Source organism: Salmo trutta, chromosome 34, assembly GCF_901001165.1.
Source record: "Salmo trutta chromosome 34, fSalTru1.1, whole genome shotgun sequence".
Classification (NCBI taxonomy): Eukaryota; Metazoa; Chordata; class Actinopteri; order Salmoniformes; family Salmonidae; genus Salmo; species Salmo trutta.
The window spans coordinates 27,623,182-27,638,379 of record NC_042990.1 but is presented as its reverse complement, the minus strand read 5'-3'; the positions used below and the strand labels follow the sequence as shown (position 1 = coordinate 27,638,379).

The 15,198-nt window shown below is 42.9% G+C and overlaps 1 protein-coding gene across 3 annotated transcripts in view; it reads right to left on the bottom strand.

Moving 5' to 3' along the window:
• adgrb2 (adhesion G protein-coupled receptor B2) overlaps positions 1 to 15,198 on the bottom strand; it is a 470,244-nt gene that overhangs the window by 173,505 nt on the left and 281,541 nt on the right. For 2 of the 3 annotated variants that reach the window (XM_029732443.1, XM_029732444.1), the window contains 4 exons: positions 13,117 to 13,281; positions 12,795 to 12,959; positions 4,447 to 4,548; positions 2,557 to 2,663 (listed from right to left, as the gene is read on the bottom strand). In XM_029732443.1, coding sequence (XP_029588303.1) covers positions 2,557 to 2,663; positions 4,447 to 4,548; positions 12,795 to 12,959; positions 13,117 to 13,281 — 539 coding nt within the window. Of the gene's footprint in view, positions 1 to 2,556; positions 2,664 to 4,341; positions 4,362 to 4,446; positions 4,549 to 12,794; positions 12,960 to 13,116; positions 13,282 to 15,198 lie in introns of those variants that run through there. The other variant, XM_029732445.1, reaches the window with a different exon arrangement.

The following is a 15,198-nucleotide window of genomic DNA, read 5'->3' as shown; positions in this document are numbered from 1 at the left end:
ACTTGCTCCTATATTTTGCTTGTGGTGAGCAGATATTGTAGGTAGGTATGTAGATAGTGAATGACATGAATGACCAGCATCTTGGTCAAGTACCTAATCCTCAGCCTTTCTCTTTATTAAGGACTTGTGCAGACATAAATGCACTGGATAGATATCGGTTGCTAATTGTATTTCACAATGCTGCATGGCACTTTGACTGACTGTTATCCACACACTCATTCATACACACAAACCATTTCATGCAGGATAATAGATTCCAAACACATGCACACACACACACACACACACACACACACACACACACACACACACACACACACACACACACACACACACACACACAGCTAATCCTCAGTCACAACAGCAATCAAACCTAATGAACCACATCCCCATGCTAATGAAAGGTTAGCAGTTAGCACAGCCCTAGGCTAAGAGTGAAATCAACCAATCACAGCACATCTTATCACCCCCTACCACTGCTGGCTTCCATTATTGCCACAGAGACAGGAGGTCAGAGGTCACGCAGCAGGAAGTCAGCCAATGATTAACCAACGCATTCATTAATCAATGGATAAATGGAATACCTCATTAAAGAGAGAGAGTGGTGACAATGTGACAATGCCACTCATTTTCATAGAAAGTTAATCAGGGCCAGTATTTATAAACCATCTCCGAGTAGGAGTGCTGATCTAGGATCAGGTCCTACCTGTTCATGTAATCTTATTCATTATTATTTAAACGGCAAAACTGATCCTATAAGCACTCCTACTCTTAAGAAACGTTATGAATACAATCCCACGTCTATTATAGCGTAAACTAGTAGGATGCGGGCAGACAAATCATAAATTTATTTCTGTTGCTGGGCCAGGTCAGTCTTTGAGAACAAATTGTATATTAATGATCTGTTTTGCTGTTGAGTTTATTCATGCTGCAGGCTAGGCTAGAAGAGGTAGGATGTCCAGAGTTTGGAAATAGCCACAGAAATAAATATTGAGGAAGTGGAAGACAGGCTAATGGCTACACAAGGTACATGTACATTTCAGATGGTGTCACGTCCTGACCAGTAAAGGGGTCATTTTGTTATTGTAGTTGGTCAGGACGTGGCAGGGGTGTGTTTGTTTAGTGTGTTTCGGGGTTTTTGGTTTATGCTCTATGTTTTCTATTTCTATGTGGGTTTTCTAGTTTGTCTATTTCTATGTTAGTTTTGGGAACGACCTCCAATTAGAAGCAGCTGGTTGTCGTTGCTTCTAATTGGAGGCCATATTTAAGTGGGTTTATTTTCTCTTGTGTTTGTGGGTGGTTGTCTCCGTGTATTGTCAGTGTACCTTACAGGACTGTTTTCGTCGTGATTTTGTTCAGTGTTAATTTTTTCTTTAATAAATCAAGAAGATGTTTCACATACCCGCTGCAGTTTGGTCCGATCATTAAGACGACTATGACAGATGGCTTAGAAATATATCGGTGACTTTCAGACAATCCTCCACTGTCTTAACAGAAGGTACGGTAAAACGCTGATTCTCAAATAACTGCCTGTCCCTTTTAATAGCCGGGCAACGGCACACATTTCAGAAAATAAACCCCTGTTTCAAACAAAGGCTGGGTCTAAATAAATTATTTATGAGGTTACCATGAATTACCATGAATTGTTTGAGGTTTAATGTTTGATTTGTTGCATGAAGTAATTCACTGATGATTTGAAGAAACGATGGCAATCATCTGTTTTTATCACCAGTAAGAAACTGACAACCATTGGCTGCTAACAGTTGAGGCCTGCTAGCTAACTGGCAAGCACAAAAACAGTCAACAACTTCGGGAGTAGAGACCCCTAGATATCGTCCGATCGCTCTTTAGTGGCGAAAGTAAAAACTGCTGAAAATGCAGACAAAGATGAGAATACTTATTCTGTCAAGGAAAAGTTGTTATATTTTTTTATAGAGGCATACTTAGACAAAAATATGTGACACGGTGTCTACTGCCCTACAAAGGCAAAGTGCAGGAACTATGTAAAACAATGAATTACAAAATCTGACTTCAAAGTATTTTTCTGTTTACACAAACAGCAATTTCTGGTACTTCATGATATATTCTGATCGACTAGCTTTGTCTTGTGTCAGGAAACTAAATAGCACATTAATCATATAATATACCTGGCCATTAAAACAGATCAAAGATTTTTGACCAAATTTGTAGTTACTGCACTTTGCCTTTGTAGGTCAGGGTAAATGATAACACGTTAGAGCAAGAAATTAAGAAATTGATTAACAGCTGGAAGGGAATGCTGAAATTAAGCAATTAACTAAGCAAATGAGCTACATTTGTGTGGATGAATGAAATGGACACCTGGCTCAAATAGAAGCCTGTCTCTAATAAGCACCTGTTGTGTTCAGTGATTTAAGCAAATAAACGCCCGGGCTATTAATTCAGTTTTACAGTAGCTTACTAAAATGCTTTCACAATAACGTTGAGGCACAGGTGGCTCATTGAGCATGTAATACAATGCAAACTGTATTTGAATACATAAGATGTGAATAGAGAGAGCGTGAAAAAGGGACTTACAGATAAATGTAAATATCTGAATTCCATCGAGACGCATCTGGCGAAGCTCGGAGGACCCCAGTAAGCAACTCCATTAGCGTCCAGCAAGCAACGACGACTAGCAGATCCTAGAGAGAGGGATAGAGAGAGAGAGAGGGGATATATATATAGAGGGGAGAGAGAGAGAGAGAGAGAGAGAGAGGGGATATATATATAGAGGGATAGAGAGAGAGAGAGAGAGAGAGAGAGAGAGGGGATATATATATAGAGGGAGAGAGAGAGAGAGAGAGAGAGAGAGAGAGGGGATATATATATATAGAGGGAGAGAGAGAGAGAGAGAGAGAGAGAGAGGGGATATATATATAGAGGGAGAGAGAGAGAGAGAGAGGGGATATATATATAGAGAGAGAGAGAGAGAGAGAGAGAGAGAGAGGGGATATATATATAGAGGGAGAGAGAGAGAGAGAGAGAGAGAGAGGGGATATATATATATATATATATATAGAGAGAGAGAGAGGGGATATATATATAGAGGGAGAGAGAGAGAGAGAGAGAGAGAGAGGGGATATATATATAGAGGGAGAGAGAGAGAGAGTGAGAGGGGATATATATATAGAGGGAGAGAGAGAGAGAGAGAGAGAGGGGATATATATATAGAGGGAGAGAGAGAGAGAGAGAGAGAGAGTGAATGAGAACGAGAGAACGTGATGATGTAAATCCTGACAGCAATAGTTCATTTTTTATATTATCTATTAACTACATACATGCTATAGTCATTTTTCCAACATAGTCAATCATCCATAACGTAGAGCTGAGGTCAACCAACCACCTGCCATTATCTAATGCAAAACCACTGTGCAAGGTCACAGTATGCACAGTTATTGAGAGAGAAAAACAGAAACAGCATATGGTGAGGCTGAACATTGTCCCCCTGGCTACCAGTAAGTTATCGTAAATCAACAGGATTTTTTTTTTATTATCAGTGCAGGGTGTTGTTGTTAGGGATGAGTGAGTGACTGCCTGAGGACCATGTCTGAGTAGGCACCTGCTATGACTGAGATATATACTACTGAACATGTACAGTCTCCAACATTGTAAATCATGTAGAGCTGAGGTCAACCATCCACCTGACAACTCCTCTATAAGGTCACATACAGTATTTAAGTACACAATTATTGAGGCAGGTTTTATGACCTCGTACCTGTACCAGCTAGTCACTACTCGGCAGAGCTGCCTCCAGTACATGAGTCATCCTAATAAATGCCAAACTGTGTTATTGAGAGGGAATTACAGAAACTGCATATATGATGAAGTTGAAAATTGTCCCCCAGGGTACACCTTACTAACTACTTTCTCTGGTGGAAACCATTTCATGCAGGATAATAGATTCCAAACACACACATGCATGTACACACACACACACACACACACACACACACACACACACACACGCACGAACACACACACTTCAAAGTCATCATCTGTTAGGCAGTATCTTGCTATAGGGACTGTCTGAGTGCCTGAGGAATGGGTCTGCCTGCTATGACTCTGACATATGCTTCTGAACATCAATCTAAATTAACACAATATTAACCTGGATTTATTCTTCACACATACACATTACACTACGTCAACCATATAGCACTCTGTAGGCCTTACAAGTGCCAAAGAAACTTGACAAAGATAAGTACTAGTACTAGTCAGACACTTGCAGTAGGCCGTTAGACTACATCACTACTGTGCATTTTATACTGTGTACATTATAGCTTAGTAATTGTACTATACTATAAGTGTAGCATGGTTTACCAGTGGCGTTAGTCGGACACTTGTTGTTGACTAAGATTACATAATCACTGTTTATAATAGTAGTATAGTTACAGTATAGTACTGTCATAGTAGAATAAGGTTTACCAGTGGTGTTAGTCGGACACTTGTTGTAGACTGTTTCTCCAGCCGAGGCACTTTTCCAGGTCATGGCTACAAGGTACTCGTCTCTACAGATCTCATGAGGTGCTGCAGAGAGACAGAAGAGAGAGCGGGGAGAGTTAGATAGGACACACCCACTCACAGTATATTCATCCATCTTTATCCATCTCTCTCTTTTCTCAAATCTCAGAGTGTGGAGAATAGAGAAAGAGAGAGAGCGAGAGGGAAAGAGAGAAAGGAGGAGAGACAGAGAGAGAGGGAAAGAGAGAGAGAAAGGGAGAGAGAAAGAGAGAGAGATATAGAGAGAGAGAGTGGGGGGAGGGAGAGCGAGAGGGAGATTGAAGAGAGAGAAAAAAACAAAGGAGAAGTGAAAAAGAAAGCCTTTTTTTATTCTAAATATATGTTCCCCTCCAAAATCTTGGACAGATCTTTGAGCCATCAAAGGACTGGCTCTGATAGAATGCTCTGCAGCAATGTCTGACATCTAATCTATAGCCTTCCAGAGCACCACACACACACACACGCTCACGCACAAGCACACACACACACAAAAGGGGTAAGAGAGTCCCAGTCAAAGGCATGCTTAGTAAACTGTGTTGTTTGCTGCAGAAGCTGACACACTGACAAATCACAGCGAACAGGGCTTTGAACAATTTGCCCCTGCCTGAGAGCTGAGGAAAAGGGAGAGAGAGAGAGAGAGAGATAGTGGTAGAGAGAGAGAGTGGTAGAAAGAGAGAGAGGTAGAGAGAGAGAGAGAGAGAGAGAGAGAGAGAGAGAGAGAGGGTGGTAGAGTGAGTGAGAGGGGGTGGTAGAGTGAGTGAGAGGGGATGGTAGAGAGAGAGAGAGAGAGAGGGGCGGTAGAGAGAGAGAGAGAGGAAGAGAGAGAGAGGGCGGGGGAGAGAGAGAGAGAGAGAGGGTGGTAGAGAGAGTGAGAGGGGATGGTAGAGAGAGAGAGTGAGAGAGAGGAGGCTGGAGCTAGATACTGTAGAGAGAGTGAAAAGTCAACCTCCCAGCACAGAGTACTACTCCCTCATGGAAATGAAGGATAAATTCACCCAGCTGGAGGTAAGGCAGGTGGAGCTGGAACAGCAGGTGAACACACTCCAGTCAGCAGAAAAAAATCGTCCAGCTCAACAACACCCCCTCAACCAGACCCGGAGAGCTGGAGGTGGAGAGAGACATATCTGCATTCTGGACTGTGGTGAGACAACATCAACAGGAGAAAGAGCAGGAGCAGGAGAAGAACAGAGCACTAGAGGAGAGGATCAGACTGCTGGAGGAGAGGTTGAGATGGATGGCGAGTAACAGAAAACAACCCATTAGAGAGGTGGTCACCCCCCCAGAGAACCCAGCAGAACAACCCACCTCAGCTCCTGACAAATGTATTGACACCACAGCAGAACAGTCCACACCAGACCCTGACCATAGCATCAACATTACAGCAGAACAGACATATGAAGAACCCCAAGCCCAGGGGATCTCACCCCCTCTGAGCACCCCTCCTGTCAGCCACCCTGATAGTCCTCCTGACAACAGCCCCACACCCACTGAGGACATACACAAGACACATATTGTACTCCTTATGGACTCAAATGGGAAATATACACAAGAAAATAAACTTTTTCCCAAACACAGAGTGTCTAATCTCTGGTGTCCAAACACCCAGCGCACCCTAGACCTTCTGTCTGAGGACCAAGTAGGGTCACCCAGCCACATAATAATACGCACAGGCACAAATGACCTGAGAGCACAGCAGGAAAGGGTGGCCAAATCACTAAAGGGAGTGATTGAAAAAGCTTCTTCTACTTTCCCCAACGCACAAGTGGTTATCTCCACCTTGCTACCACGAAAAGACTTCCACCCTTCTACCATACAGCGGGTAAACGGAAGTATTTCCCGTGACTGTGCCTTAAAACCAAATGTTTACAAGGCACACCACTCTACCCTGGACTTGAACAGCCTTTACGACCAGGTCCACCTATACAAGGCAGCAGTGCCCACCTTCGCCCGGACTCTACAGGACATCACCCTCAAACGCAGACCCAACACTGCACACAGGAGCAACAAATCAATAGACACCCTGCCTAGACCAGCAAGACACTCTCCCAGACCTACGGGACCCCCCCCCCCGACCTACACATAAAGGACCAACGCCAAGAGGACCTACATCCAGACCATAGCACCACCAGCCACATCCACACCCCCACCCCAACCAATCAACCCCCCCCCAAGTCACGGAACCATCCCATGCCCCCCACTCCAGCAAAGAAGGCCTCAACATGGAAGCCACACGCCAGGCCATGAGCAGGCAAACAGGCCCAACCCCCACTCTTACACTAGTCCAAGCTAATGGCATGTACCAGATGTTCAGCAGGCTCTGCTCACACTTACTGGCCTGACTCACAACACCAACAACATTGGACACTTTATGGAACACAAAGCCATCACTATCTCATCCTGGAATATCCAAGGCCTGAGGTCATCTGGCTTTGGCCTAAAGAGTAGGAACCTGGCCTTCATCAAAGAAATACAGACATTGTCATCCTACAAGAAACATGGTATAGAGGAGACGGACCCACTGGTTACCCTCAAGATTACAGAGAGCTGGTAGTCCCATCTACCAAACTACCAGGAGTGAAACAGAGAAGGGACTCAGGGGGTATGCTAATTTGGTATAGAGCAGACCTAACTTACTCTATTAAATTAATCAACACAGGAACATTTTACATTCGGCTAGAAATTCAAAAGAAAATTATCTTAACAGAGAAAAATGCCCTCCTGTGTGCTACCTATATCCCCCCACTAGAATCTCCATACTTGAATGAAGACAGCTTCTCCATCCTGGAGGGGGAAATCAATCATTTCCAGCCCCAGGGACATGTACTAGTCTGTGGCAACCTAAGTCAGTCCACTGACAACCCTATCAGATCACAGCAAAATCACAGTCTACTTGAACAGAGCAATACTCAATCATAAGGCATCAAAGCCAAAGGAACTGAATAATATTAATGCTGTAGATGGAAGGAATGCAGTGTGGAAACCTACCAAAAAACATTTAGGCAACAACAAATTCAATCACTTTTAGACAACTTCCTTGAAAAAATAGTGAAGGTGTGAACTTGGCAGCGTAACATCTAAACAGTATATTTGACCTCTCAGCTTCCCTATCAAATCTAAAAATCTCAAACAGAAACCCGAAGAAAATGAACAACAATGACAAATGGTTTGATGAAGAATGCAAAAACCTAAGAAATTGAGAAACCTGTCCAACTAAAAACATAGAGACCCAGAAAACCTGAGTCGACATCTTCACTATGGTGAATCACTAAAACAATACAGACGTACACCACGGATAAAGTAGGAACAGCCCGTTAGAAATCAGCTCAATGTAATTGAATAATCCATAGACTCTAACCACTTCTGGGACAATTGGAAGAAAAAAAACAACACGAAGAATGATCTATCCAAAATGGAGATGTATGGGTAAACCGCTTCTCCAATCTTTTTGGCTCTATAACAAAGAACAAACAGCAAAGACATATACATGATCAAATACAAATCTTAGAATCAACTATTAAAGACTACCAGAACCCACTGGATTCTCCAATTACATTGAATGAACTACAGGACAAAATACAAACCCTCCAACCCAAAAAGGCCTGTGGTGTTGATGGTATCCTCAATGAAATGATAAAATATACAGACAACAAATTCCAATTGGCTATACTTAAACTCTTTAACATCATCTTTAGCTATGGCATCTTCCCCAATATTTGGAACCAAGGACTGATCACCCCAATCCACAAAAGTGGAGACAAATTTGACCCCAATAACTACCGTGGGATATGGGTCAACAGCAACCTTAGGAAAATCCTCTGCATTATCATTAACAGCAAACTCATACATTTCCTCAGTGAAAACAATGTACTGAGTAAATGTCAAATTGTCTATTTACCAAATTACCGTACGACAGACCACATATTCACCCTTCTTGACATGTCTCTCAGATCGTTCACAGGTTTGTGGAAGTTACCTGTGGTGCTGATGTTTAGGCCGAGGTATGCACCATTTTTTGTGTGCTCTAGGGCAACGGTGTCTAGATGGAATTAGTATTTGTGGTCCAGGAGACTGGACCTTTTTTGGAACACCATTATTTTGGTCTTACTGAGATTTACTGTCAGGGCCCAGGTCTGGCAGAATCTATGCAGAAGATTTATGTGCTGCTGTAGCACCAGATCATCAGCAAACAGCAGACATTTGACTTCAGATTCTAGTAGGCTCTCTCTGTCTGTCTGTCTGTCTGTCTGTCTGTCTGTCTGTCTGTCTGTCTGTCTGTCTGTCTGTCTGTCTGTCTGTCTGTCTGTCCATTTATACCACAGCATTGTTGAATAGTTGTTTCTGATTGGCTAGAAGGGCATTCTAGAATGGATATTAAAACCAGATAACGGGACAGTTGGAAAATATATCAGGACACTTACCCACACATACTCTATGATCCTTAATTAACTAGCCTCTCAAAGACAAAATTTGCACACACTGTAAATACTTTTTCTATTGTGTTATTGACTGTGTCATGACATTGGCCTGTTGGTGAGGTTTATGACCCCCATAAATACCTTTCCCCCTTTCCTCTCTCTCTAGTCTACAGAGTGACTCTTGGAAAGCCCTTTGTTAACATAGAGAGTCGGGTAACATCAAAAGGGTGGTGAACAGAACCGTATTTCTGTAATCCAACCAGTTGAAAAGATGTGTTGGTACTTAAAGAATATGATATCAGATCAGTTGTCATCTGAGACATTATTACTGATGATAGGATGACATAAACTGTATCTTGGAAAGTCTGCACATAGTTATCAGATTCACATGGAATTGTTGTGCAATATAACTGTTTAAATATGAAACTATTTGTGAACAGATGAAATGTAATTTTAGCTTCTAAATGAGAGGATTGGTTTTCATAAGTGAACTAGGCTCAACTCAGTGGCCCCGCCCATGTAAACAGACATTGGTTGTGAACTATGAAACATGCCCTTCTCTCCCTACTACATAAGCCCTTTACGAAAATGTAACATTTGTGTTCCCGAGGACGTGAGGACGACAGTCCATATGTTAAAAGGGCTAACATAAAACTACAGAACTAAGCCAACTTCAGCGTGAGCTCAAAGTATGGCAACTTGGTATGAACTTTGAACTCTTAATCACTAAAGAAGTGATACCTCCTAGATGTTGAGTTAGCAGCAGCAGCTGTAAACGTGGGCTAGCAAAGGACGGACAAAGTATCTGCCCTACCACACGACGACAGTACTACAGCGTATACGTTCTACCACAAGACATATTCTTCAAAGGACAAGGGAGACCTCTGTTGGGCAACACGGCCTTCCATCTACGACCAACCTATTGAAGCATAGCTCAGAATAAATGTTTCTTGCATTTTCCTTTTCCAAATGGGCGGTTATTTAGAATGCATAAGATTCTGTATTTACGATAGCATAGCTTTACAAGATCCGATCAGAGACCAAATCCTTTGTTCCTCAGTCTTCCCGCACTTTCATTCAAACCCAACCCCCTTTCTTTGTGTAACCAGCCATCATATCTGTTCCGTCCGCTAGGGACGTTTTCTTTTATGACATAATTATTAATCCATGTATGACCCATCCTGTGTATATGTCATTCTGTGTGATTGTTTAGGTATTAGGAAATAAATAATTAACCCATATTTTGTATTGCTGATTCAACTTGTTAGCCAGGGTTCGGGAAGATAACCAAGAGTTTACGATGTTCAGATGAGACTGAATAAGGTGACGATTAATAATTGACTGCTATTGACGTAAAAGATTACCAGGTCTTTAAGAGTTTATTCGGAAGATAACAGCTCTATAAACATTATTTCGTGGTGCCCTGACTTTCTAGTTAATTACATTTACTTGATTAGTTTAATCAGGTAATTTTAATTACATAGAAATGATTTTATAGAATAGCATGTCATATCACTTAATCCGGCATAGCAAAGACACAACAACTGTATGTTTGTTTATTCCATGTGTAACTTTGTGTTGCTGTTTGTGTTGCACTGCTTTGCTTTATCTTGGCCAGGTCGCAGTTGTAAATGAGAACTTGTTCTCAACTTGCCTACCTCGTTAAATAAAGGTGAAATAAAATAAAATAAAAAAGTGAGTGCTACGGGGTGATAGTAATTTAGTTCAGTTACCTTCACTTTCTTGGGTACAGGAACAATGGTTAACATCGTGAAGCAAGTGGGGACAACAGACTGGTATAGGGAGAGATTCAATATGTCTGTAAACAGTCCAGCCAGCTGGTCTGCACATGCTATGAGGGCGTGGCTAGGGATGCCGTCTGGGCCGGCAGCCTTCAGAGGGTTAAGGCACTTAAAAGGCTTACTCACGTTGGTCACGGAGAGCTCACAATTCACATGAGCGATGGTGGCCCGTATCGGTGGCACTGTGTTTTCCTCGAAGCGGGCAAAGAAGTTGTTTCGCTTGTCCTGGAGCAAGACTTCAGTGTCCGCGAAATGGCTGGTTTTCCCTTTATAATTCATAATTGTCTGGAGTCCCTGCCACGTATGTTTAATGTTGGAGCTGTTAAACTGCGACTCAACTTTGTCCCTGTACTGACGTTTTGCCCTTTTGATTGCCTTACAAAGGGCATAAGTGGACTGTTATTACTTGACCATATTCCCAGTCTCCTTTCCATGGTTAAATGAGGTGGTTCGCGCTTTTAGTTTGCTCCCATCTATCCACGGTTTTTGGTTTGGATATGCTTTAATTGTCACAGTGGGAACAACATGCCCTATATACTTCCTGATGGACTCAGTCACCGTGTCAGTGTATATGTAAATATGTCAACATATCCCGGTCTGCATGTTCAAAACAATCTTGAAGCATGGATTCCAATTGGTCAGACCAGCATTGAACAGTCCTTACCACGGATACTTCATGTTTGAGCTCTTGCCTACAGGATGGAGGTGCGATCTGATTTGTTGAAGGGAGAGCGGAGAGGGCTTTGTTGCCGTCCCGGAAGGGAGAGCACTACAGGCAATGTGTTGATAAAACATCGGTAACGTTTTCCTCAGATATGCTGAGGACAACAGGTCCAATTCAGGAAAGTTTGATTTCTGGTCAAAATGCTGGTGAGTTACCGCTGCTCTAACATCCCAAAGTTATTTCTGGCTGTATATAATACTACAAAGGACGTTCTGAGTTAATATTGTAAGAAACAACAACAACAAAAATAATAATAATGCAAAGTTGCTTAGGCGCAATGAACAGAGCGACCATGTCTATATGCACCATATTGTCCATTATAGGGACAGTGGAGAGCAAAAGAGAAAGGGGGTGAGAGAGAAAGGGAGATAGGAAGGAGGGAGGGAAAGTCAGAGAGAAAGGCATTAAGGGAGGTGGACTAATGAGATTGAGAGAGTGAGAGAGAGGAAGTGAGGGATGGAAAACGCTGTCAACAGAGAGAGAGGAAGTGAGGGATGGAGAGGCCTACAGGTAGACAGATAGATGGGAGAGAAATACAGAAATGCAGTGGGACAAACAAAAAGTAAAGGTGAGAAAGAGAGGGAGCAAGTAAATGGATAGACAGAGACAGAGATAGAGAGAGAGAGAGATTAGATGAGGAGAGAAGACAATAGACTGTTCTATAGTGCTGTGTTCAACACAGGGAATCATTCTACTCTCTTGCTGTGATGCAGTTTGATTGACACATGAAGAACCTCAATAATAGTCAATTCCCTCATTTCCACAGTCGTTACAGACACAATCATACTACAACAATACTTAACTCAACTCACACACACAGCTAGAAGCACACTCCTACACACTCAATAACAGAGTTAATTAAACAAACGCACCATAACACGTTTCAACAAAACCAAACATATTTTCGCAAATGATCACATGGTCTCATACCATCTTACACACACACACACACACACACACACACACACACACACACACACACACACACACACACACACACACACACACACACACACACACACACACACACACACACACACACACACACACAAACACAAACACACACACAGACACAGACACACACACACACATACTCACAAACACACACATACACACACACACACACACACTCACACACACATACTCACAAACACACACATACTCACACACACACACACACACACACACACACACACACACACACACACACACACACACACACACACACACACACACACACACACACACACACACACTCACACATACTCACACACACACACACACACATACTCACAAACACACACACACACACACACACACACACACACTGACCGGGGCACTTCTTGTCATTGCAGGAACGGACCTCCTCTCCAGAGCCGTCACAGGGGTAACCCTGTATCCCTGTTCCCTCACACATCCGGAAGCGACGCTGCCACCCTGAGTCACATGTCTTACTGCACAGACTCCAGTGATTCCAGCTGCCCCAGTTACCCCCATCTGAAGAGAGAGGGGGTAGATGGGGGGGGGGGGAGATAGGAGGAGACATAGATTCAGGGATATCATGACGTAACATACACACATACTGTGTATATATATGTTGTGTGCTGTGAGTATGGCTGTCTGCTCTCTATGTTTGTGTATATCTTTGTCTTACCACCGCAGGATGGGTTGGTACACTCCCTGGTCTCCTGGTGTGGTCCCTTACACTCTGCCCAGACGTGCACCGATGCACTACACCTCCTCTGTCTCTGCTGGCTCCCTGTGGAACAGGTTACACTGCACCTAGACCACGGAGCCCAGTCCAACCACTGGCCCTCCACTAGAGACAGAGGGACAGAGAGAGAGAGAGAGAGAGAGAGAGAGAGAGGGATGTAGGGAGATAGAGAGAAGGGAGGGAGGGAGAGAGAGAGAGGGAGGGAGGGAGGGATGTTAAATTATAGAAGCATTGAAAGGGGGGGTAGAAAGACAGATAGAGAGAGAGAGAGAGAGAGAGAGAGAGAGAGAGAGAGAGAGAGAGAGAGAGAGAGAGTGAGAGTGAGAGAGAAAGTCTCTTGTATAAACAGAATGCCAGACCTAGCTGCTGCAACAGACTAACAAATAAATCCAAACAACTCCAGATTTCAATTTTTCTTCGTTATGGAACCAATCAGAGTTCTAGCCAGACATGAACGTGCAAAAGTGCCCACTTTTCCGAAGTACTTTGCATGGTTGTGCACTTCTATCAGGGTCCTGATTTTGTTTGGGTGGGGGGTGTCTGATTTCCCGCCATACTGCAGTGAGATTTGAAGAGGATTGTGTTCTTCAACCAATTCCATCTGGGGTTTTGGTGGAGGACTTGTGAAGAGAGACTAAATCAAAGAGGAGAACAGCCTTTTAATCAAATTAAAGTAGTGCCAGTCAGACGGCAGCGGATGAATACGGAATACTGAGCAGTCGCACCAAAGCCCGATAACATACACCCACTCCATAACGAAAGCCTCCACTTTTCTCTTTGATGAATAATCGAGTGGAAAATTACACCGTTGGTAGCTGTCCAATATTTACATTTTAAATATATAATATACACAAAACAAGATGGAATTACACATATAGAGATATACAGATATACTGTACAGTACATTCTAGATATAGTTGACATGTACATTCTAGATATATTTGACATGTACATTAAAGTAATGCAGTTTGCTCCTACATATAGGACTCCAGTGATTTCCATCTCTTCCACTATTTAGCCAAGTCTTCAGTGGCAGACACCTAACATAGAGAGATGCTGTGGGCATTATAACACTTTACAGCACCTGGGAAAACCCTATAGACCTGTGTATCAATTTATAAGCGTTGTAAAGACACTTTTACAAGATATGAAAAGACAATGTGGCCCTCTGGGCAAATGACACATCTCACCATAGCTGTGTTTGTGTGTGTGTACACCTGTGTGTGCACGTGTTTGATGACTGTCCTCCATGTTTGCATCTTGTCATTCAGATGTACGTTGATGCATTAAGACACATGTCACGGGATCTAATGCATCAACTACAGTGAGGATTTGGTCTCTCCTGTACATTCATACTGCATCGTTTTAGCATCAGTTTAGCATTTCCTCACCTGACAGATGACACTGTGGAAGCCAGTGCCACTGAGGGAAGGGTGCATGTGTGTTAGTGTGTGTGTGCATGCGTTCATGTGCGCGAGCATATAATAACTGCGTAGAAGGGTAAAAAATGAAACATTGGTGGGTAAGGCTATGAGGTTAAGAACGAACCCATTTGGAGGATTGGCATGATAATGGCCATATAAGGAATTCAACCATGACACCAGGATTTAAATGCCATTGGATCATTAGGATCCAAAGCCAGAATCTCAGTTTACTGTACCATCTCATAGGACAACACCATCTGCAGTGTTCGCTGGACTTATAAGACCAGAGAGAAGAACAACAACAACAACTGATGTAAAAGAACGTTTAACACATATTCCACTTAATCAACTGCACGTTCAACTGCACAGCCATTAAAATGAAGCAGTCATCCATAGACTGAACGCTTGGTTAAGGAAGGGACGACTGTGTTAAGGCTAGACTCATCTTCTTATGCAGACTTCAGAGACTTAGAAAAAAGAGCTCTGTCATATGAAGTAACTATGATGAATGCCTATAGCGTTTTGTGTATTGCCAGTGTGTGTGTGTGTGTGTGTGTGTGTGTGTGTGTGTGTGTGTGTGTGTGTGTGTGTGTGTGTG